At 36.5% G+C, this 23,134-nt stretch overlaps 1 protein-coding gene across 1 annotated transcript in view; it reads left to right on the top strand.

Moving 5' to 3' along the window:
- cntn3b (contactin 3b) overlaps positions 1-22,169 on the top strand; it is a 66,711-nt gene extending 44,542 nt beyond the window's left edge. The window contains exons 13-23 of the mRNA XM_084426318.1: positions 1,303-1,478; positions 5,450-5,567; positions 6,222-6,380; positions 6,925-7,074; positions 7,415-7,485; positions 8,732-8,966; positions 10,442-10,551; positions 12,745-12,931; positions 14,645-14,757; positions 15,702-15,867; positions 16,885-22,169. Coding sequence (XP_084282444.1) covers positions 1,303-1,478; positions 5,450-5,567; positions 6,222-6,380; positions 6,925-7,074; positions 7,415-7,485; positions 8,732-8,966; positions 10,442-10,551; positions 12,745-12,931; positions 14,645-14,757; positions 15,702-15,867; positions 16,885-16,979 — 1,580 coding nt within the window. The 3' untranslated portion in view covers positions 16,980-22,169. The remainder of the gene's footprint in view (positions 1-1,302; positions 1,479-5,449; positions 5,568-6,221; positions 6,381-6,924; positions 7,075-7,414; positions 7,486-8,731; positions 8,967-10,441; positions 10,552-12,744; positions 12,932-14,644; positions 14,758-15,701; positions 15,868-16,884) is intronic.
- The last annotated feature ends 965 nt before the right edge of the window (positions 22,170-23,134 follow it).

Below are 23,134 nucleotides of genomic sequence, written 5' to 3'. Positions count from 1 at the left end.
GTGGCCATTATCCATGTGGATTGTTATATCCTCGTTAAGCTATGGATGTTATTCCTCACTTTTGTTCTTCATCACATAGTTTACGGGTTTAATCAGCAGTATTTTCATGGCAAATCAGAAGAAACTCATTAGCTATGGACCATCGAGACCTCTATGTGAGCCCATACGTCTTTTGCAGGGTTTCTCTTTCTTCTCTTCCTTGTATTTTTCTCTCATTATGTTTTTGTCATGCACCGGCAGTTGACCTCCTTAATGTAATTTAATTAAAATGACCTTTCCCTCACAAAGTGCCTTCACCCAACTGTATTCTGCTCACAGTAGACATGCTGCCAATTCATTTGGCTCTTATTAAAATCTACTTTATGTTCTTCTCAAATTAATAGTCCCCATATGGAAAGACAGCAGCCAAAAATCTAAGTATAGCACCTAGAAATTATGATTATTTATTACAGCAATAAACCACCGCAGGCTGTGGTAAAATTGCTAACCCACAGCCTCGAGCGCATGGCCTATTGCTCATCAGGACCATAGCAGTGTATACACTGATGTTCAATACATATATTAATAATGATAATCACAATCTTACCATGCAAATTATTTTTATACAGTATTTGAATTAATATATTATATAGGTAAAATAGTTTTTGTTTTATCACAAAATCACAACATATTTTAATGAATTTATAAATAATGTTTAAATAACATTGGTGTCTATTTTTTAAAATTCTAAATTGTAAAAATGAAATGAAAGCAAATTTTTCCTCTGGAATATGTTTTTTATTATTATTGCTGATTATTTTATATATTTTTTCCTCATGTCCTCAATATAATCATTTTAGTCTTTTGTGTACTTTTTAACAGTTTAAATGTGGCTCATCCAATCAAGCCTTGTATTATAAATAAATTAATTTATTAGTGTATTATTTGCATGCAATTTTGGGTTAAAATGTGACTTTTAACTATTTAAAAATATTTTTATTGATGCATTTAATTATTCAGTGAAATATAAATCATTATGAAAATAGAAATAAATCATATAAATATATTTATATTTAAATATAAACACATCAATAATGTATTTATAATTGACATTTGTCTCAATTGTTGCGGTGGATTTTAGTATTATAATGCAGAATAATTATGCAGCCTACCCTTCTGGAACAGCCTTTGGGTCGGGAGCTCGCTAGGTTTTTGGAACAGAGTGATTGTCTTGTTATTTGCCTGGTCACAGAAGAAGTTCTCTCGCTTTAGTTTGTGTCCCAGAGCTAAACTGACAGACTGTGTTGGCACTGTAACTAACAGAGCCCACGAGGATCAGCCAGGGCCCCAGCAGCACTGAAATCACTGTGGGGGAGAGCATCGTGCTTCTCTGCCAGGTGACTGCCGATCCAGCCTTGGACGTGGCCTTCTCGTGGGCCTTCAACGGTCAGCCCATCGATTTCCATCAAGACGTGAACCACTTCGAGCGAGTGGGAGGGGTGAGTATTGTGGTTTTAGGGCAATATGGCAACCTCAGCACCCTCATCCCACACCACCCCCTCCAAACATGAAACATTTATAGGGAGCTATCTTGGAAAACAGGATTTTCCTTGCTGTTTTGAAAAAAAAGGGTTTGATGTACTGTGTAGACATAATCTAACATTCACAAATCATTTATGAAGACTTGACTGCAACAGTAGCAAACAGGTCTGAAATGAATGACTAAATTGCAGTGCAGAGCAACACAAGTGTATTTCATAAAAAAATAAATATGCTCTGAATTTGTAGAAAATTACGCCCATAAGGGGACATGGTGGTGAAAAGGAAAAATAATAAATCTATGCAAAAAGTTTTGCGTTCCCCTGAGACACTTCGCGTTCGCGTTTCTCGGGGGAACCCGAAACATTTGCGATTGAACGCAAAAGCATTGCCAGGTAAGTGTTCCTCCCATCTCATTTTTTTCTTCTTCGCCATGTCCTTTTAGGGGCTCCGTAGAATATGGTCCTTTTAATGAAGTACAAGAAATGTGTCAGGAGAAATCTGTACAATAAATTGCGTGTTGTAATTTCTTAACAAATTCAAAGTAAGGTGAGTTTATTTGAGCCGGAGGAGATAGAAAAAATATATTTGTTTTGTTTTGTTTAGTTTTTTTGTGCTCATCAGTCGAATCAAACCAAGGAACCCAGCTTGTAATGCAATTCATTTTATTGAATAAATCTCAAACACGAGCACTTGGACTACGGTAACTGGGTTTTAATCTAACCATTGTACTGGACAGGAACAAGCTATTTGGACTTTGAATGCTCTCCCTCAAAGAGATTTGCCAGCTGTTATGTCTGTCGTTTGATATTCATCCCATTCTTGGGATGAATTTTGGTTTCTTGTTCTGGGTCATTCTATTGCTGAACTACATTGAATGTGAATGATTCAACATGTTTACCAAACAGCTGTTCTTTACAAACTGAACCAGGGAAAGAGGCCAGATCAATTAAGAGTCTTGTTCCCATTTTACCCCTCCAGTTTCACAGGACGTTTTACATCTCAGGGTAGACAATTCCATATTGCAGCAAGATGCCAATGAATTAAAATCCTGCCTTATAAGAAATGCATTGTGTTGTCACATTCCATTTTGCTGTTTTAGTTTAGATTTTTCCTTGGTTGGCTTGGGGGTTTGAACAGAATAATAAACAGCTCTTGATCATTTAGAATCAAGGATTTGAAACCTGGATGCAGTCTAAGGTTCTTGAAAGCCTGTCTGAGAGGGTTCTATAACTTATTTATTAACAAAATATTTGTAGAATATTATAAAATAAATGATTAAATATGAATATTATTTATTATAAAATAAATACAAATAAAATATTGGATTTTCCCCCCACACGCCTTGGGCCCATTATCGTGATCTTGATTCGGGCCACTCAAACCCACGGCCAGGCCCTGCCTTTTATTGTCATGTGATGGTGGCTGCGTAAAGTTCATACGTGGGCTTCTCTCAAGGGCAATTACACATGACATTGACATATGCAGATGGGGGTTATAATGAGATATGGCTTTCACGGATTCACACTTTCTCTGCCCCCAAAGATTACGCCTTCCGTCTTAGCAGCCTCTGATGAGTGCATTACCATAATTAAACATCTCCCGCTCCACAGTCTTCCCTGTCCAACCCTGAAATTTTGGAGTCCACTGAACCATTGAATGGGCTCTCTTATTGATATTGATTGAGTTTAAGGCATTTTTTTTAATAGGAATTGAACTTGATTGAGAGGAAACCACAGTCAAACATAAGTGCTGGTCGTGTTTTGAGAGCATGGAGAGCATCAGACAATTGTATGTACTATTACAGTAGAGTAGTGGTCTGTGGTTTGGGGATGGTAGACCACTAGAGACATCAATGTGATATGATTTAGCTTCTATGAACTTCTGGGCATACTTTATTTAAAAGCCAGGGCGAAACACAGAGATAAATTGTGTCTGCAGTCTTGGAGTTTTAAGAAAAAAAAAATTTGTTTTATTTTATTTTCAATATTTTGTTATCATCTTATTAATATGAAAAATAGCATAAATAAAATGTTTATTTATTTTTTAATTGTATTATTTATTTTTAGAATGTCAATATCGGTTCATCAAAACACCAGCATTTAATCAGAAAACCCTGTCAATTAAAGTCTTTCGCACGCTGTGCTGTCTTATGCTTAGCTGTGTCTTCATTCAAAATGAAGTCTGTAGTCTACCAGAAATACAGAGTCTTTATGACTTATCTGCTTATGCTTATCTGGAACAATATTCACTCTCACTCTGCATGTTCTTTGTTCATTTACCTGGTCCTGGCTTATGTAATTGTGGAATAATTAGTATCGTCTTACCAATTAGCCACAGCGTGTGTGTTTTACTGAGCTCCTGTGTGTCTGAGAGAGCTGGATCTGAGTGAATCCCTGAGGCTAGTCACCGAGGCTGTTTATGAAGGTCCACACATATCTCAAGTGCACAGCAGCCATTTTAAAGGGATGGATGAGTATGCAGAAATCTGCAGATAGCATGACAGGGAACATTATTACACCTGCCTTTATTTTGGTGATAATTACATAGCACATATTGGTTTTGAAAACAGGTACTTTGTTACTCAAGCTATAATAGAGAATTCAAAAACAAAATGAATACAGCTACAAAGGAACAAAAGAAATTCCTGGAGCGAGATGACAACAGTCGACCATCCACAGGAAAAAGAGAGACAATTACCAGAAAGAAAAGCAAAATAACTCTGCAGTTGCAAGTGTCCCAAATATGTGTGTGACACAGATCTGGTTTGTTGGATGACCGTGTAAACAGTAAAAATCACTGGATGTGACATTTACAAATCTGATCTGGGCCACCTACGTATGTGGGAATAAAAAGTTTTTTTTTTTTTTTTTGACTTTAGTGTGAACACTTGGCTCATGCATTTTATTTGTTGTCAATCTAATGGCAATTTCAACTTGATTTTATGCTTGATTTACCTTTGGTGTGAATCATAAAATAATGTATATTGAATCCTGTTTAATTTCTAGTACCTGAAGACTAAAAAAATACTGTTTAATGTTATTTTTTAGTATTATTTTTCTTTATTAATTTTCATAATAATTCCATAATGTATTTTGTGAAGTCAGAGTATGTTTGTACAGGTATAGGATGGGCTATATTTTGCATATACAGTAATGTGTGCAATGCATTGTTCACTGAGCAGAGATGTTCCAATGATGATGATACTTCAAATGTGTACAGTTGGCATTTTCTTTACAAGTAAAGGAATGTTTTCAACTGATGCAAATGTACCAAGAATGTATACACCGAGGGATAGTTTCTTAATATGGAAAGTGGATTGTACCATGTGTAAGCATGAGGTATACGTTCAATTTTTAAACATAAGCAACATGTTTTTCTACCTTACAAGGAAGTTGAAAGTCGCTCAGTGGTGTATATAAGCTCAATCTTACTGTACTGCGGCAGAGAAACACCGGGAACACATAGACCTAGCACGAATACAACATTCTCTCCTATGCTGACATGTATGAAGAATAAAGATTTTTCTTGGCAAGATGACTGGTGTCCGGTTCCGTGAATCAAATAATAACAGGGAAAAAGGCTTAATTCCAAGTCTACAGTACCTGTTTGCGTCTCCCTTTCTCTTATTTTTGGAAATAGTACCAGAATTTAATGACACGAGCCAAAAGTTACAGTGCTTGAGGTTATGCGTTGATTCATGAAATATGCCCAGACAGCAACATAGTTGCTATATCTGGCCCACATCTGGTACGTGTGGATTCCATGACCGACTCTATGTTGCTGCCTAGGTGTTATGAATGATAATGCATCACACTTATTATAAAACTAGTGTTTATCATTAGAGATAGGGTTTGGTGTCCTGTGCTGTAACAACATGATAAATTATTAAAGCAGTAATCTTTATATTGTGTTTCCACTTTTCCAACAGAGCTTTTCCGGTGATCTTATGATTCGAAACATCCAGCTTAATCATGGTGGGAAATACGTTTGCCTTGTTGATACAGACGTCGAGAGTTTGTCTGCTGATGCAATATTAGTTGTTAAAGGTAGGAACAAATTGTCTTCGGTTTATGTCTACATGCACAATATTTGCTTTCTTCCGCAATGAAGAGCTTCCTGCGAGGTGTGTATTTCAATAAAAGGGCACTGCTAATGTAGCAAGAGTTCAGAGAGTGCTAAATGTGTCACTTGGGATGTTTTATGGGGCCTCGTCTTTGCTGCTGCGTTTTTGTGAGTCACATTGTTATTCATGGTCATTACACATCACGGTTCTGTCCCAGGTGTTTGGAGAGGAGCTGTTTATCATAGAGGATGTCTTTAATTGGCTCATTTACACATCGGCTAAGCAGCACAACAGGCCCTAGAATGCAGTGCAAATGAAGAGAAAACATTTAATGGCAGAGAGTTATTTGGAGCAGAAATGTGAATCATTTAGTTGCGCATATACAAGCGTACACACATACACACAACTTGTTGCCCTTGCTAAAACTGATGAAAACATACACAAGCACAAGCTTGCCATGTCTAACACCTTAGAACACACACTCCTAAACAATAGTCTTCTTCTAATCAGAGTGAGGCAGTTTCCAAGTCATCAATATGCACAGTGCATGGACCAAATGTAACATTTGAGCAGGTGTGAAGTATAATCAAATGCTCCTAATTAATTCAATTCCTTATGGGCTATGTGATTGAGTCAGGTCCCCCCAGCCCCCCAGACTTGGTCGTGGTGGAGGAGGTCACAGACAGCACGGCCCAGCTGTCCTGGAGCCCAGGCCAGGACAACGGAAGTCCCATAACAGGATATGTCATCCAGGGCAGGACTCCCTTTACTGTCGGCTGGCAAGCTGTCGACACAGGTACATCACCCAACTCTTTGTCTGTACATGGAAATAATATCCATGCGATCAGCACAAGGAAATAATAAATAAAATAAAAAATACAATCTCAATGAAAAAGCTGAATTATGATTTTATTTTATAAAGTTATATATATTTATAAACATATACAGCCTACAGTGTATGTAATATTAGTTTTTAGTATATTGGTTTTCTATGGAAGCTTGTTTCTGCCACAGAATAAAAAATAAAAAGGTAATTGCAAATCTTTATCTTGCAATTCTGACTTTTGTCTCAGAATTGCATGATATAAACTTGCAATTGTGAGTTATAAAGTCAGAATTGTGAGATATAAATCGATAGGATTCAATATACATTTTTATGAAATCCGATTTGTGAGATAAGTGAGAATTGAAAGTTTATATCTCGCAGTTCTGACTTAATAACATGCAATTGAGAGTTTATATCACGCAATTCATTTATTTGTATTTCTGTTTTAATTTTAGTGCTTAAACTTGAACTTAAGTTAGTTGCTATTGTATTTGACTGTTCTTCTTATCCTCAGTTCCTGAGGTGATCAATGGGAATACTTTGACTGCAACCGTAGTGGGTTTAAACGCCTGGGTGGAATATGAGTTCAGAGTTCTGGCCAGTAACAGTGTCGGCATGGGAGAGCCCAGTCCCCCGTCTACCAAGATCAGAACAGAAGATGCTGGTGAGTATGCTAGTGTGAGACTCCACTGGATCTCTTTCTATTTCAGACAGGCACTAAAATTGAAAGCACTGGAGCAAACCATACATCCTCAATTCTCCCGTCATCTGTCACATCCATCACTTTTACTCCACATGCAACACTCAAATCTATGCATTCTTTTATTCACAAATTTCTAAAGGGGGTGGTTTAAAGAAGGTAGAACCTCTGTGAGAGTGATGTTTTAGAGTCTTAATGTGATGAAAATTTGAAAACACTTTTAATGCTCAAACTTGCAATGAAAAATCCCAATCAGAGCTCTGCCGGCAGCTTTTTAATCTCTTCTTTGGGTTTTTGCCCGCAGTACCTGACACGGCTCCCACTGATGTTGGAGGCGGAGGAGGTACCAAATCGGAATTAGTGATAACATGGGAGGTAAGTCATTTGTCAGATTTTACTGCTATCTCGGCCAGCCTGGGCTAAATGCCGGTGCTTAATTGTGTAGAATGAAATGTAGCCATTTTATGATCGTTGTAGCTCTCCCTCCTGCCCTCTGGACTCCAGACTTTACTACTTCTCCAAATGGAAGTCAGCTCAAGACCAGAGAGTTTCTTAGAAGTTTATTTCACTCACAAATAGGCTTGATTCTGTTCAGATACAAAATGGAAGAAGTGAGGGTTTAGCAAGGGAAAATTCTGACATTCTTTTGCTGTTGGGCACAAGAAATTCTGCAGAAATGTGCTGCTATATTTGACTTTCAAAGCCTTTTGTGAACTGTAGCAGTGATTTAGTGCATTTAAGCTAACCTAAATACTATCACATGTCGGAGGGCCATTTTTGCATACTATTCTGTTACTGTCCTGGTTCAACAGTGAGTGGAGTGGCACAATAGCAATTTCAGCAAAAGTGGAGTAATAAAAACAGTAAAAGACATTTGAAATGCTGCTTATTCAACAACAATTCGATGTCTTACTTGATTTGATTAAGTACCTTTCAAAAGTTCCGTTTTTTTTTTTTTTTAAATAAATAAATAAATAATACTTTTATTCAGCAAGGATGCATTAAATTGATCAAAAGTGACTAATAAATTCATAATGTTAAAAAATTATGTTTCAAATAAATGCTGTTTTTTTTTTGCTTTCTATTTAACAAATAATCCTAAACAAAAGCATCACAGTTTCCACAAAAATATTAACCAGCACAACTGTTTTCAACATTGTTTGTAATAATAAATGTTATCTTGAGCAGCAAATCAGCATAATATAATTATTTTTAAAGGATCATGTGACACTGAAGACTCGCGTAATGATGCTGAGAATTCAAAGGAATAAATTACATTTTAATGTATTGAACTAAAACAGATATTTTAATTAACAAAATGTAGCCTTGGTGAAAATAAAAGACTTTTGAACAGCAGTGTATGTACAAAGTATTGTGTTTTTTTTAAACCATATTTATTACCATATCGCTTTTGTTTTAGGTGAGTAAATTCCTTTAAATGTTCCATATAGTCTATCTTTGAGGTTATGAAATTTGCATGCATAACAATAAAAAATAAAAAAGACAAAGAGAAAGTGGTCTTTAAACTAAGTGCTAATAAAGCCCTGTTGTCATGTGGGTCATTTGGTGTGTTGACCTCAATTTGTTTTAATATCACTATAGTTTTGTGTTCCACTTTAAGCCTGTTCCAGAGGAGTTGCAGAACGGAGAGGGCTTTGGTTATATCATTGCTTTCCGGCCAGTGGGCATGGTGACTTGGACCCGCGCTGTGATCTCGGCACCCAGCGTCACCCGCTACGTTTTCCGCAATGACACCATTCCACCATTCTCGCCATTCAATGTCAAAGTGGGAGCGTTCAACAACCGCGGAGAAGGACCTTTCAGCACTATTGCAACAGTGTTCTCCGCAGAAGAAGGTAGAGCTGGATTTATGTACATCAACACTCACAAACACATGTGTATATAATAACTTTCTTAACCTTATTATTTTACAGATTTGAAGTGATAACTGGTAATTACTTATCAGTCATAATTAATATATAATTAAATGTCCATATAACAATGTGATGGCCATTATTATAAAGGGTCCTATAATACCCTTTTCACAAGATGTAAAATAAGTCTCTGATGTCCTCAAAGTATGTATGTGAAGTTTTAGCTCAAAATGCTCCACAGATATGTTTTATAGCATGTTAAGATTTGTACTTTTTGGGAGTGAGCAAAAACATGTTGTTTTGTGTGTGTCCCTTTAAATGCAAATGAGCTGCTGCTCCCGGCACAGAGGGCGGAGCTTTAAGAGCTTGGGTGTTAGCAGCTCCGATTACCTCACACAGACACGCACTGAAAATTTCAAAAACTTTTAGCCTTCTATGTTCAAACCAGAGTCAGACAAAGATGGAGAGACTCATCAAAAAGTGACATGTAGAATGCAACAGGACATTTCTGAATGGTTAGTTGATGAATTTATGTAGCTGATGTGGAGTTAACTATCTTCTAGTCATTGCTTAGCATATTCTGTCATGATAATCTATAAATCCTGTTGATTTCACTAACCCATAAAGCTCATTGTAGTCCCTACCAGCCGTTTGTTGTAGTCCTTAAAAAGCGATTTCTGTAAAAGAAAATATCTCCCTTTGCTTTGAACTTTCAGCGCTGTAACTTTGCAGATGTTGCAAACAGCAATATTACACACTTACTAAAGTTAAAAAGTGAAATCATAATCAACCACCCCTTTAAGGTAAAATCAAATTAAAACATTTACAAAAAGCAGTAAGTTAAGAGAGGAAGTGTGGTACATTAATAGTAATATTTACTATAGAAAATAATAGTACAATTAGCCCAAATCTCTAGTCCTACATATAAGCTTCATAGTCTAATCCCTGATGTTAGCTGCTTTCAATACTGGCCTAATCAACAGGAAATATTAATATAGGCCAGTCAACGATACATTGTGTGGGCCTGTGGAGCTAAAATATTAGGAACGCATTCCGACTCAGCAATAGTCCCTTCACGTTCTCAAACACTCTCGGTTCCCTCCCTTCACGCATACAGGTGTGACCTTGAATGAGAATAATGGAATAAGTTGATTGAGACAGCTTTCGTCCCTCCTCCCTCGTTCAAGCTGCGAATGACAACCTCATATTAGTTATTGCTGCTATAGGTTACAACAAATCCTGCTAGACACTTACAGGCCTATTCATGTGCTAGAGTGTTAATTGAATTTTCCCAGCAGATTGTCTCCTTCTCTGTCAGTCACAGTTCCCATTAAAATGAAGTAGGGCCTCTCTCAGGTGAGACCGGGGCTTCATTCTCTGACTTAATCCAATTTTACCTCGTTGGCTTTGGAAAGCTTTTTGAATAAGAGCCTCAACGTTTCTCTGTTCCTTCGCAGTGCCGAGCGTACCGCCAGAGAGGGTGTCAGCAAAAAGTCTGTCGGCGGCCGACATCGAAGTTACCTGGGAGCCGATTCCGGTCACCCCTGAAAGGGTTCTTGGATATGAGGTTTGATTCAATTGTCTTGCCGTTCGCGGTAACGTTAAATGTCATGTTTTTCCTGTAATAATGCAATCCCGGATCTCAAGCAATTATTAAAAGTGCTTCTCACCTCTCCCATGCCACCTCAAACATCGAGAATGCCAGTGTTTAGACAGTGCTTTGTTAAATGTCTGCGTCTCTCAGAAGCTGGATGAAAGCTCTGCGCTGGCCTTTCAAGAAAGCAAAGAGAGCCTTGCTTTCTCACAAGCTACTCTCTCCATCTTTGTCACCCCTGCCCTGAGGCACAAAACAGCCACGTTGCCATGGTAGCTGCCATATTGTCTGGAAAGAATAGAACTATCATGTCACTAGATTCTAGATGAGGGGGAAAAAAGAAACTTTCTAGATTTTATTTTTGTCTCGTCTTTGGTTAGCAAGGACTGAAAGACCAAATCAAAGCAGCATGGATCAAGGAACTGCGCCGTATGCCGTATATACCATTTATTTGTGCTCAAGGTCCTTTGAAGCACCTGCAATATTTGAAATGGAAAATAAACCATCACTGCATTTCCTCTTTCACAAAACCAAAATGTGAGCTCCAAAAGTCTGAGACCACTAATTCAAATGCATCTATTTTGCATTTTTCTAATTTAATGCTTCTTTTCAATTCATGACTTCATTCTTTTCAGTCACACCCACGGGAAGCTGAATTTTAATTAAATTTGGAATAATTGAAATAAGAATTTACTTTGCAAACTTTGATTTACTTTGAATTGCAAATCAAAGTAATTCAACACAGGTAATGCATTCTGGGAAAGTGTTCATCTTCCCTGATCTGCAAAAGTTTATGAAATATGATAAAATACTCCACCGTTCCAAAGTTTCAGTTTTTTAAAAGAAATTAATCATTTTTTTTAAGCTAGGGTGCATTGAATTGATCCAAAGTAACAGTCAAGACTTTTACTTTGTTACAAAACAATATATAATGCTGTTCTTTTAAACGGTTTTCACAAAAAGATTAAGTGATTTCAACATTGATAATAATAAGAAATATTTCTTAAGCACCAAATCATCATATCAGAATCATACAGAATACATACATAATATAATACCTATTCTGAAGGATCATGTGACACTGAAGACTGGAGTAATGATGCTGAAAATTCTTAAATACATTTTTAAATAGAACACAGTTATTTTAAATTGTAATAATATTTAACAATATTACTTTTTTCTGTATTCTTAATCAAATAAATTGGAGGGACACTTCTTTCTAAAATATTTTAAAATATTACTGACTCCCAACTTTTGAACAGTAAGGTAAACAAAATGTCTATACTGTAGGTAGCATTTCAAAAGTCTGTCTGTCTAACAGTCACATGACTTTCTTTGAATTTGTTGATTGCTTTGAAATTTTGAATTAAAATTCTGCAACCTGTTTGCTGTCTCAGTTAAGATGTAGGAACTGAATTGGAATGAATAACTGAATTCTCAATTCAAGTCCGAATGACGCACAACCCTGCTGTACGGACAACATTTCTAAAAGTAGAAAAGAAATAATTTAGAAATATTCCTCCCTTGGCTGGATCTCATTATTATCTAACCAAATACTCAATGCCTCAATATTGATATTACTTAGGACTCAGGGTTAATAATTGATTATTTCATTTCCGCTCTCTAATTGTTTTTCACCTAGCACACACAGCTAAAAGTTAATTGAAATTTCATATCCTTAAGGGAATCTCCATACAATTTTACAAAAATATCATATTACCAGACAGTCAGAGATATGTTCTCAAGCTTGCAAGCTGCAGAAAAAGCACAAATGATAAGCTGATTGAAGTGAATGGTGAAGTCAAATATCATGAAATGTCATGTTGAAAGACTCATCAGAAATCTCATGCCAAGTGTAATGACTGTAATGCAATTTGTGCATATCATGTCTCACCTTCTTTGGCAGCAGATTAAAAAATTGTTGCATTTACTTTGTATATTATCCTGATATTTAACACTGTAAACCCAGGTAACATATTTCAGTTTTGAGTTAAATGAACATGCCAAAAACTCTTATCTGCGTAGTAGCACTTTGTGAAAAATCTGCAATGTTTAGGTTCACAGTGGGTTGCAAGAGTGAGTAATTATATTGGCAGAGAGCTATTTACATGTAAAAACATAGTCAAGGATATATAAAATGCCCTTGTTGTGTGTCCTGGCGAACAGGTGGTGTACTGGGAAGATGACACCAAGCCGGATACAGTGGGTAAAGTGCGGATCACTGGAAACTACACAGCAGTAAATGTCAGCGGCCTGCAGGGGAACACTCAGTACTATTTAGCGGTGTGTGCCTTCAATACTGCAGGAACTGGCCCCCAGTCTGTACCTGTCAATGTTACCACCAAAAAACCACGTGAGTCCATTTTTAGACATTTATTCAATGAATGGGTTTTGACTTGGAAGATATTGGTAAAATATTCTTTGTTGGATGTAAGAAGAAGGTTCAATGGAAGCCTGTTTCGATCTGAGAATAAAAAGAATAGTCACACTTCAGTTCAGGGTGCAATTCACACTATTAACTAACTATTATCTACAACTTTTACTTCAATAATATCCTAATAACTGCTTATCAATAGTTAGTAAGGTAGTTGTTAAGTTTAGGTAGTGGGTAGGATTAAGTGATGTAGAATCTGGTCATGCAGAATAAGGCATTAATATGTACTTTATTAGTACTAATAAAAGAGCCAATATCATAGTAGCATGCATGCTAATAAGCAGCTAGTTAATAATGAGAATTTGACCCTAAACTAAAGTGTTACCAAAATTATAAATAATCTGCGACTTTATATCTCACAGGTGTGAATGTATTTCTTTTTTAAAGGTGTCCTATTTTGCCTTATGCCTACATTTTTTTTTTTTACACTTTCTCTAGTGTGTAATGTTGCTGTTTGAGTGTGAGTGTGAGTGTGAAAAAGGTCTGCAAAGTTACAGAGTTCACTCCAAAGGGAGTAATTCTCTATATCAGTGCGCACTGATTCTGAACTCCCTGAAACGCCTCGATTGTAGTCTTGCATTTTCTTCCAGAAACATGTCACACTATTCTTATATAATTATAAAGTATATAGGTAAATATATAAATAATTCCCACCAAGGGCATACAGTAAGGGGCGTGACATTTCCGAAACGCGCTCGAAGCGGTTGACCAATCACAACACACTGGTCCAGCCAACCAATCAGAGTACATTGCGCTTTTCTGAAGGAGGGGCTTCATAGATACAGGAACTAAATGGAGTGTTACTGACTGAAGGGGAAGAAAGGTGCAGCAACAATATAAAAATGTGAAAAATAAGGTGTTTTTTGAACATTCAAGCATGAAAACTTATTCTAGTAGACTCCAAAAACAAAATCAAGACTTTGAAAAGGAGAATAATTTGTCCCCTTTTTTAATCTTCTCTCAATTAACTTTTTTGTTTATTTACTCTGCTGCAGGAATAAACTCCCATAACATTCAGCAGAGTTTTTTTTAAGGATCATCAAATCTTTTAAAGTTGTCAAAGACATTTTTGCTTGAGGCACCGAGTAGTAGATAAACTAGCAGAATTCTGCTGTGAGTTATGTCTGTGAAATATTCATAACTTATAACTTTTGGACAGATCTACATATTGCTTGTAAATTTCTTTTGTGGTGTTGTTGAAACCGTTCACAGAAACTGCTGAGACATGACTTGAAGGTGTGTTTTTTCCCTACTGAAGGAGTTTTCAACCATCTATTTTTGTAGTAGTCAAATTAAGTCAAGTCATGTTTATTTATAAATCATTTAAAAGCAGCAGAAATTGACCCAAAGGGCTGAACAGCATATATATATATATATCAGACAGTATCAAACTGTATAGGCTTAAAATCAATTCTATCTAATTAGTATGGTATGAATCACAGTTTCCAAGTCTGTCTATGAGAGAAACTGTTTTAGCAATGGATTTGGGCTGAAATAACTATCCCTGCTGATGGTACTAATGTGCTTGTCAAACATTTGTGTATCATTGAATGCAATAACACAATTGATTGCACATTGTGAACCTTTTCTGTCTTCTTTTGTTCATATCTTTCCCACACACGCAAACCTCAGCGCCTGGACAGCCCCCTCAGAATGTAGAGTGGAATCTGATTGACTCTCAGCTTTTGCTTCAGTGGGATCCCGTCATTGCTCTCGAAACTGAATCTGAGGTCACCGGATACATAGTGAGTGACATTATCTCTTTTGCACCTGGAAAAAATGCATTAGGATGTTTTATGAGAGTTTTACTGGAGGTAATTCATTGTTTTCCCTTTAGCATGCAGGCATATCCATTGCTACATTGTGAGCCAAACAATGATGGCAGGAGCTACAATGCATTATTGCGTCTGATACTATTGATATACATAATAAGGGTTGTCGGGTGCAGTAATTTAGCTACAAAGATATGGCAGTTACATGCCCGAAACCCATTCATTTGTGTGTTTTTATAGATAAGGGCACAGCATATGCTATTTCATGTCTCGTTCCACCTCTCTCTTAATTACACATGCATGCAATTAACAGCTCTCACAGTACTAATTTCCCCACAAGGGAAAACAGTCATGAAGCTCAGGGGGGAAAGTACTAGCCATTAGCATCAGTAAACATTATCTAGAATAGCAGGGCATCACCTATATGTTTAACTCCTTTCATGGCAAACATCACTGCTATTGCTTATACTTGGGAATAGAGATTTTAATGAACCACTTTCTCTAAATCTTAAACTGCTACAGACACGAATGATACCTCAAATCATGCAGCTTTTTGAGAAGAGGTATGTTATTATTTTTCAAAGCGATCTGACTTGGGTTAGTTCATAAAATAGGCTTGTATTGAAGGAGGAACGTGATTCATTTAAGTTTTTATTAGAGCTGTCAATTGAATGCATTCATTCAGTGTAATTAATAAAAAAAGAATAATAATAAGCACTTTTACAAGTCTGGTATGTCTATTATAATGCCACAATAATGTCTTAAAATTATATACATTTTAAGGGCTTTTCTCAGCAAATATGTGACGAATTACAATAGATCTAATTGATGAACTTATAACGTAATTAATGATTAACAGCCCTAGTTTTAGTTCTTTTGAATGAAACTTTGATTGATTGGGGTGCCTTCATCCGCAGGTGCTGTACAGAAGACACCGGAATAACGGCATGTACTCTGTCATCACCAACAAAACCTCGGTGGAGTTGACCCTCAATCCAAATGACAACTACGTCATTCAGATCAAGACCCTCAGTGAAGGGGGTTTGGGGGAAGGAAGTGAGCCTATCCACATCCACCAACTCAGTAAGTCTCTCATTTCCTGTTGCCGTCTTTTATTTCATCTTCCGCTGGCATTGATAGGCTCTTAATGGGGATTCAGTCGGTTTGGGCGCCTAAATATTTTGCTCTGTTCGTTTCAGTCTTTCAGCGAGTCATAGAATCCGACCTTTTAAGAAATGCACACTCCTCTGCTATCTATCTCTGTCACTGCGAAGCCCGAGTGGCATATAAATGAGTGAGAATCACCCCCAATTCCTTCATTCCCTCAAATAGGCGGCAATCAAAACATGCTCTACTTCCCTTCCCCTTCTTAAAGAGATCTGCTTACAGATTCAACCCGAGCATTATCATCACGGGATACTTTCCTCAATAATGGCCCTTTCCAAGAACAGGGTACGAATTGGTATGATGAGCATTAGAGGCACAAATCTCGTTTTTTTTTTTTTTATTATTGTTGTGGTTAGAACCATTAGATATGCTAGATAAACTATCATCTATCTATAAAGTATCATGTTTCATTTCATTCGTCAAGCTCTACCATTCTATCCAGCTATATATATATACTGTATATATATATTTCCAATTATTTAAAATAATGTAAATAAATCCTGCAACAAAATATATATAGTTTTTCAAATAAAATACGTAAACAAAAATGTGCATTGTATTGTCAATGTAAGTTAATAATAAATATAATGTATATGTGTGTGTGTGCGTTTAGATATATTTTGAAAATATATGATTATATATATTTATAAATTCTAATATATTAATTGACATTGGCTTTGACTCCCTGAACCTGACAATTTTCTGACCATTTATTTGGAAAAGAAAAAAAGTAATTTTTTAAGACTTTCAGAGTATATTTTGTTCTTGGAAACAGCCTAATAATTTAGGTTGTGGAGCTGACCTTATATACAATTGCTCTTTGATTCAGGAAAGAGCTGTCTGCGAATTGAAACCACAAAGCTCTGTCTGTCTTTCTCTCCTTTGGGAGGTTAAATAGTGTTTCTTAATGGTTGTGTTTGCATTTGCTTACAGGCATGGGTGCACGTGGATCCAGAGCGGGAAGGCTGTGCACACTTTCTCTCTCTCCGCTCCTCGTCTGCGCTCTGTCGACGCTCAGTGCCTCCTGATGTTCACCTCCCATGAGCACCAGACCAGGCCTCACCAAGAAAAACATACTTTCTGCTCTTTGCTTATATAATGCTTATGTTTCTCATTACAGTCTGACTTGATGGGATTCCCCAGCTCTGGCAACATGTTTGAAAGAGCCGGATACTGAAATGTCATGGGAATCTTGGGAAATTCATCTTTAGTAAACATGGCAAAGGCCTGCACAAGAGTAATTAGGGGTTTTGGGATGAACTAGAACAAACTGCAAAAAAATATTTTCTTAATGAGAATTTTTTTGGGTGTTTTTTTTTTTTCCTGTAAAAATATCTAAACATCCTTAAAAAAAAGATTATAATTAGCTCAAATTAAAGTAACTTAACCATAAAATAAGACTTCTTTACAGAGAATACAGCTCTTTGTTTATATAGCTTTTATTATTTTCTTACCCCAATTTTTTTTTTTTTTTTTTTTTTTTTTGCTATCATCATTTTTTGTGCTTAAAACAAGGAAAATTAATTTTTCAGTGGGGTAAGTATATTATATTATATTATATTATATTATATTATATTATAGGTAATTAGGTTATATAATAACTATATAACTAATATTATAATATAGGTATTGTTTTACACAGCTAAAATGACCTTGTTTTTGGAGTGTTTAGATATTTTTATAATTGGAAAACAAGACAAACACATAGTTTAAGAAAATATTTTTTTTGCATGTAATATGATATGTTTCTTTGGCACTCTAAAACCAGGGGGAAAAAAAGCTTTTGTTTTTTGTATAATACGCTTCTTTATGCAGTGTGCCAATGTGTGCAACATCTTTTCCTCTGATCTTTGAGAACAATCAATGCCTTAAATTCATGTTCACACCAAAGTAGATATAGAAAATAGTTTTGCAGTTGAGGACAAGGGCTAAGAAACCAGTGTTGGTGGGAAGTTGCTCTAATATAATGCAGATTTTTGGATCTGTTTGTGGCTTCTTTTGTGCTGAACTAAGTTCTGGGTCTGGGTTAACAAAGCTGAGCATTGATTTGTCTAAATGGAAATCTTCCATTAGTTAAGAAATGAGCGTCGCTATCCCGTCCTGATTACAGTGCCATCGACTCCAAAGGCTCCCTCAGTCTCTTTGATGGGTATTAGCATTTTGTTCGACACTTCATGACAGTTAAATTATTGATGCATTAAGCATTAGACACTCTGCACAATTAAGGCTTACTTTTCCTGTGAGAATTTGCTCCTTATACGTCATCCAGCTGAACCAGTTTCACACTTTAATTTCCTTTTGTTAGTCCCGCCACACTATATTGCTATTCACAATCCATTCATGCTTTTTGAAGTGCCCCTATTATACTATTTTAAGGTTCCTAATTTAGTTTTGGAGGTCTCCTACAATAGGTTTACATGTACGGAGCCCCTAAAGAGACCTTTGCAAAAATAAAAATATACAGACTTTTACGTGCTCACGAGATACGTTTCTCATGCGCATGCGATAGTTTCTCATGTGCAAGCGAAAGTTTCTCGTGAGCACGCGAAAGTTTCTTGTGAGCATGTGAAATTCTGTATATTTTTATTTTTGCAAAGGTTACTTTTGGGCTCCGTATACATGCATCCAAGGTATATAAAAATTATATTATTAAATTATAATTTTTACATAATATACATTAGCTTAGAAATCTAGACGAAATCTAGATTTTATTTTGCAGCCAGGATCGTCTAGCAACTCTCTGTTGGCTTGCGAACTGGAAAAACCAAACTCTTGTCAGGCCAATCACATCGTGTATGAAGTCGGTGGGTGGTCTTAACATAATGACGGCAGAGTTGTGACGATTCCGCTGGAATTCCCTGCTACTTGAAAACAAAGAAAGACGGCTGCTGCTGCTGGCGAACAGCGGTCTTTCAGATCGGCTTTGGCCGCGACTCTGGAAGACTTGGAGTTAAGCTTTTCTTTGAGAAAAGAACAAAGAACGGCACTGAAGTCATTTGTCGACCGGCTACGGCAAAAGTTTAATCTATCAACTAGCTCCGCTGGTGGGAAAACGCTCTGGTTGGTTGTAGCGCTATCCTATTGCGTGCAGAGGGAATTTGAAAGACAACAGTTTATCCCGCCCCTCGGATTGAGCCCTGCCAATGGTGTGTTCCGAGACCCAACATCTTGATGTCTGGCTTGTCAGGCTAAATATACATTGCAGCATCAACTCTTTTATCACAGTGTCTGAAACGGTTCGATAAGGATTCAGTCTCTCGCTCCTTTCCGTGAGCCTACTATGCTCTGATTGGTCGGACGGCCTAGTCTGTTGTGATTGATCTACAGCTTACAGCGTGAGTCAGAAATGAAACAACAATTACCATATCTGAATTTCTGATCCAGAGGCTTTCTCAGCACTTGTATACACAGTGATAGGAACTGTAATGATGGCGTCGGTTTTACCGTATCAATTGAAGCCTGAGTCGTCATTCTTTGAAGTGGATTTGCTTTCACAAAAAAACTTTTCCAGGCCTCATCTACAAACTATAGTGTTTGAGGGCCGGTCAAAGTAGATGTTGTTCACGGGCAGCCAATGAAGACCGTAGGCTGGGATTATGCAAATGTATACAAACCTATAGAGGTTTGTGCAGGAAGTGAGACTGGAATTACTGACGACTTGTTTCAGGCAGTTCAAGCACTCATACATGTCTACCTGTACTTGTCTCTGTGCATGTTAGTAAACTGGCATAAACTGCAAAACAAGTTGTCAAAAACTAAGTGGCAAGATGTGGAACACTGCTGGAAGTGGGACTCGTATCAAATTTGTATAGCTCTAATGGCCTTGCGGATGTGAAAAGATTTGAAAGCCTTGCAAACAAGTACAATGTGTGATAGCCCCCAGAGGTCCCTACCAAGGTGGTTCTCCTTCCTGATCCTGTATTACTGTGCAAATGTCACATTATGATATTGCATTACCAAAATATGGAGATCATATCTCATGTTGATGCCCATATAATGCGCCTTGAATTCAGAATTTCTCACTTGTACCTTCACGAGACAAGAGGCCGGGACGCTTCGGGGGTGACCTTTTAATGCTGAGGTTCGCTGCCAAGGAATAGTGCCTTCACTGGACAATATGTTCCTGGCTCTGTTGTGGCAGTATCAGGCTGTAGAGTCCATAATTTGCACTTGTTCTTCTCAAAGTCATAAGAAAGCACAAGGTAGTGAACCACGGTGACACAGCCTTTCTGTCCAAGACTCCAGAACAGGTGCAGAACAGCCCATGAAGACATGTTTAAAAAGTTAGTGAGGGAGATTAAAAAAGAGAGGCTGCAGAGTCCAAATCAGGACAGCCTATCTGTTCTCCTTCAAGCTTTCATAAAGGTCTGGGTACCTTGATTAGGCTGCAGTGGCCCAGTCAATGGGATATTGATTTTTCTGCTCTGTCACAGTGCAGACTCTTGATTGACTGATGTCGGTGTTTCTGTCAGCCGTCTTGTGTTGAGTTTGTGCTTTGAGTGTCTGAGATGTCCTTGCCCTCTTCTCCCATTCAGTTTTCGGATGGACTTGAATTCGGCAAAAAGATACTGAGAACAAAGAAGAATTAGATACATATAACAAGTCAGTGCGAGGGAAAAATAAGTACATTTCAGGATTTGCAGACATACACTACCATTCAAAAGTTTGGGGTTGGTGAGATTTTTGAACGTTTTTGAAAGAAGGCTTGTATGCTCACCAAGGCTGCATTTATTTGACCAGACTAGACAGTAAAAACAGTAATATTGTGAAATGTTATTACAATTTAAAAGAACTGTTTATTATTGTAGACTTATTCCTGTGACAGCTGAATTTTCAGCATCATTACTCCAGTATTCACTGTCACGATTCTTCAGAAATCATTCTAATATACTGATTTGGTGTTCAAGATACATGTCTTATCTATGTTGAAAACAGTAGTCCTGCTTAACATTTTTGTTGAAACCTTGATAATTTTTTTCTGGATTTTTTGATGAATTAGGAAGTTCAAAAGAACAGAATTTATTTGAAATAGCGATGTTTTGTAACTTTTGATCAATGTAATTAATCCTTTCTGAATAGTATTTCTTTCAAAAGAAAACCTTACTGACACCAAAAGTTTGAATGGCAGTATGCATTTAAGCATCATTGAAGTCATTTAATCATTTCTTAATACACATACCTGGTTTCATTGTGACTCATTTCAAATAGGCTCCGCCCCTTAAACAACTTTCCATTTCGACTGATGTCACCAAGGTCTCTAATTCTTCCTTTAATATGAGATGGCTTTTGGTCTAAGTTATCCCTGATGGATAAATTACATACAATTCTGCCCTATGTTAGAAGTAAAGTGGGTTGCAAACACTTTTCATTTTAAAGCCAGTATCATGAATAGTTTTACATTTATTTTATGGTCAAGTGTTCTTTATAGTTCTGTAGTTGAGTTTATCTCTTTGGAATTACAGTTGTCTATTATTTCAGATAACATTCATTGTTGTTTTTTATTTTTATTTATTTTTATAATTTTTTCAGCATAGGAAAGTGAAAATAGATATTTGATATGTACTATAAGTATTTCATATTACAGTAATTTAAAAATAGTGCTGCTTATGACGCCCTCTTTACAAATAACATGTTAGTTTTTCCATTTGCTGTTTCTCTCCAACTAATGTGCCCCATCAACTCTCAGTTACAGTCTCTGCTTAATGATGCATATAAACACTGAAACAATAATTGTTGTTTAATAGCAATGATTTCTTTGATACTCTTAAAATTGTAAAGTCTAATTTGCCTAATTTTGTGTATGCTGTATAATCAGTGACTTTCATTTATTCACATTATGGTTTCCCTTTGGCAAAACTTTGATATAATATGAAAATCTGAGCTGTTAATGACAGATCTTATCGCTACAATCCAATTATGTTTCTAAGTAATCTAAAATGAAAAATGACGAGACCTTGGCCTGATGTAAATAGTGACTATATATTTTTAGAGTCGGCCAGCATTGATAACCTAACGTTTTCTACTGCACACGGCCCTAGGAATTTAATACTGATGTATTAGTGAATAATCTCTGTGAGATGACTTGCATATAACATGAAATTTTCACATTGAAAAGTAACTGTTTTGTCTTGTATACTAAAACTGTGCATGTGGATAAATGTTTGGTGCATATGTGTTGAATTTTATAACTCTGTTAAAAACTTAATAAAAATGTAAAAAGCCTGGCTCGCTGCTTGCCGCATCTCATTGGGGCTGTAAACGGCTAGCGTTACATTACAATAATTGGTCTAATACAAAGTTCTGTCTTGAAACTCTAGATGGCGCAGGCTGATAGGTCAATCTGCTTACAATCACAGCTGATTGGTTCCTGCTGTATCAGTAGCCAATGAGCTCGCTGCTCAACCTTTAAATTCTTGGTCAGCATTTGCTGTAGCAGTGCAGCGCACTTCCAGAAACCCTCCACCTTCCCCAGCTCCACCTGTATTGATCTGATACAGGTAATTCATGTACACTATATTGTGCAGCAGCATGTCTTACTTGCTCACAGCAGCGTTCTGTGTATACATTGCAGTAGAAAGTCCCGTACTTGCTCTGCAGCAGCAATAACAGCAGCAGCAGCAGCGTATATTCTGCCAAGATCAAACATTGACATTGTCCTCTTTTTAAAAAGAGGATATAATTGAATTAATTATATCCATTATTTTGCAATCAGAACAGTATTCATCTTGTATAAAAACAATGAGGATCTCAGGTGATGCCAATTAAACAGAAACGAATAGACCTGAAACAGTAACTACAGGCATCATTCGATTTAATATTCTGCAATAAAAAAAAAAAAAACTTTTAAATAATGTTAATAATAAATTATAAAGACAAGAAATATTTAAAAATAATATTAATTTATATAATTAATCATTTTGATACAGTTTTATTTTTTAATTATTTTGTATATTACTACAAAAAAGACTTAAAATGTTGAGCATGCATTAAAATAATAAAATTATTATTAATTGGGGAAAAGTACCACTACTTTTAAAACACTGTATTGTAAACAAATTTGATCAAGGGAAAATCCATTTAAGCGCTGATGTCATGTCTGTATTCGCCACATTTCCTGTGCAGGACAGAGAAATCAATGTCTAATTAGCTCATATGTAGCTTCTTAGATGTAATCTAATGCAAG

Source organism: Rutilus rutilus (genome assembly GCF_951802725.1).
Source record: "Rutilus rutilus genome assembly, chromosome: 12".
Classification (NCBI taxonomy): domain Eukaryota; kingdom Metazoa; phylum Chordata; class Actinopteri; order Cypriniformes; family Leuciscidae; genus Rutilus; species Rutilus rutilus.
Note: the sequence above shows the minus strand (reverse complement) of the source record. Positions and strands in the feature narration are given on the sequence as shown.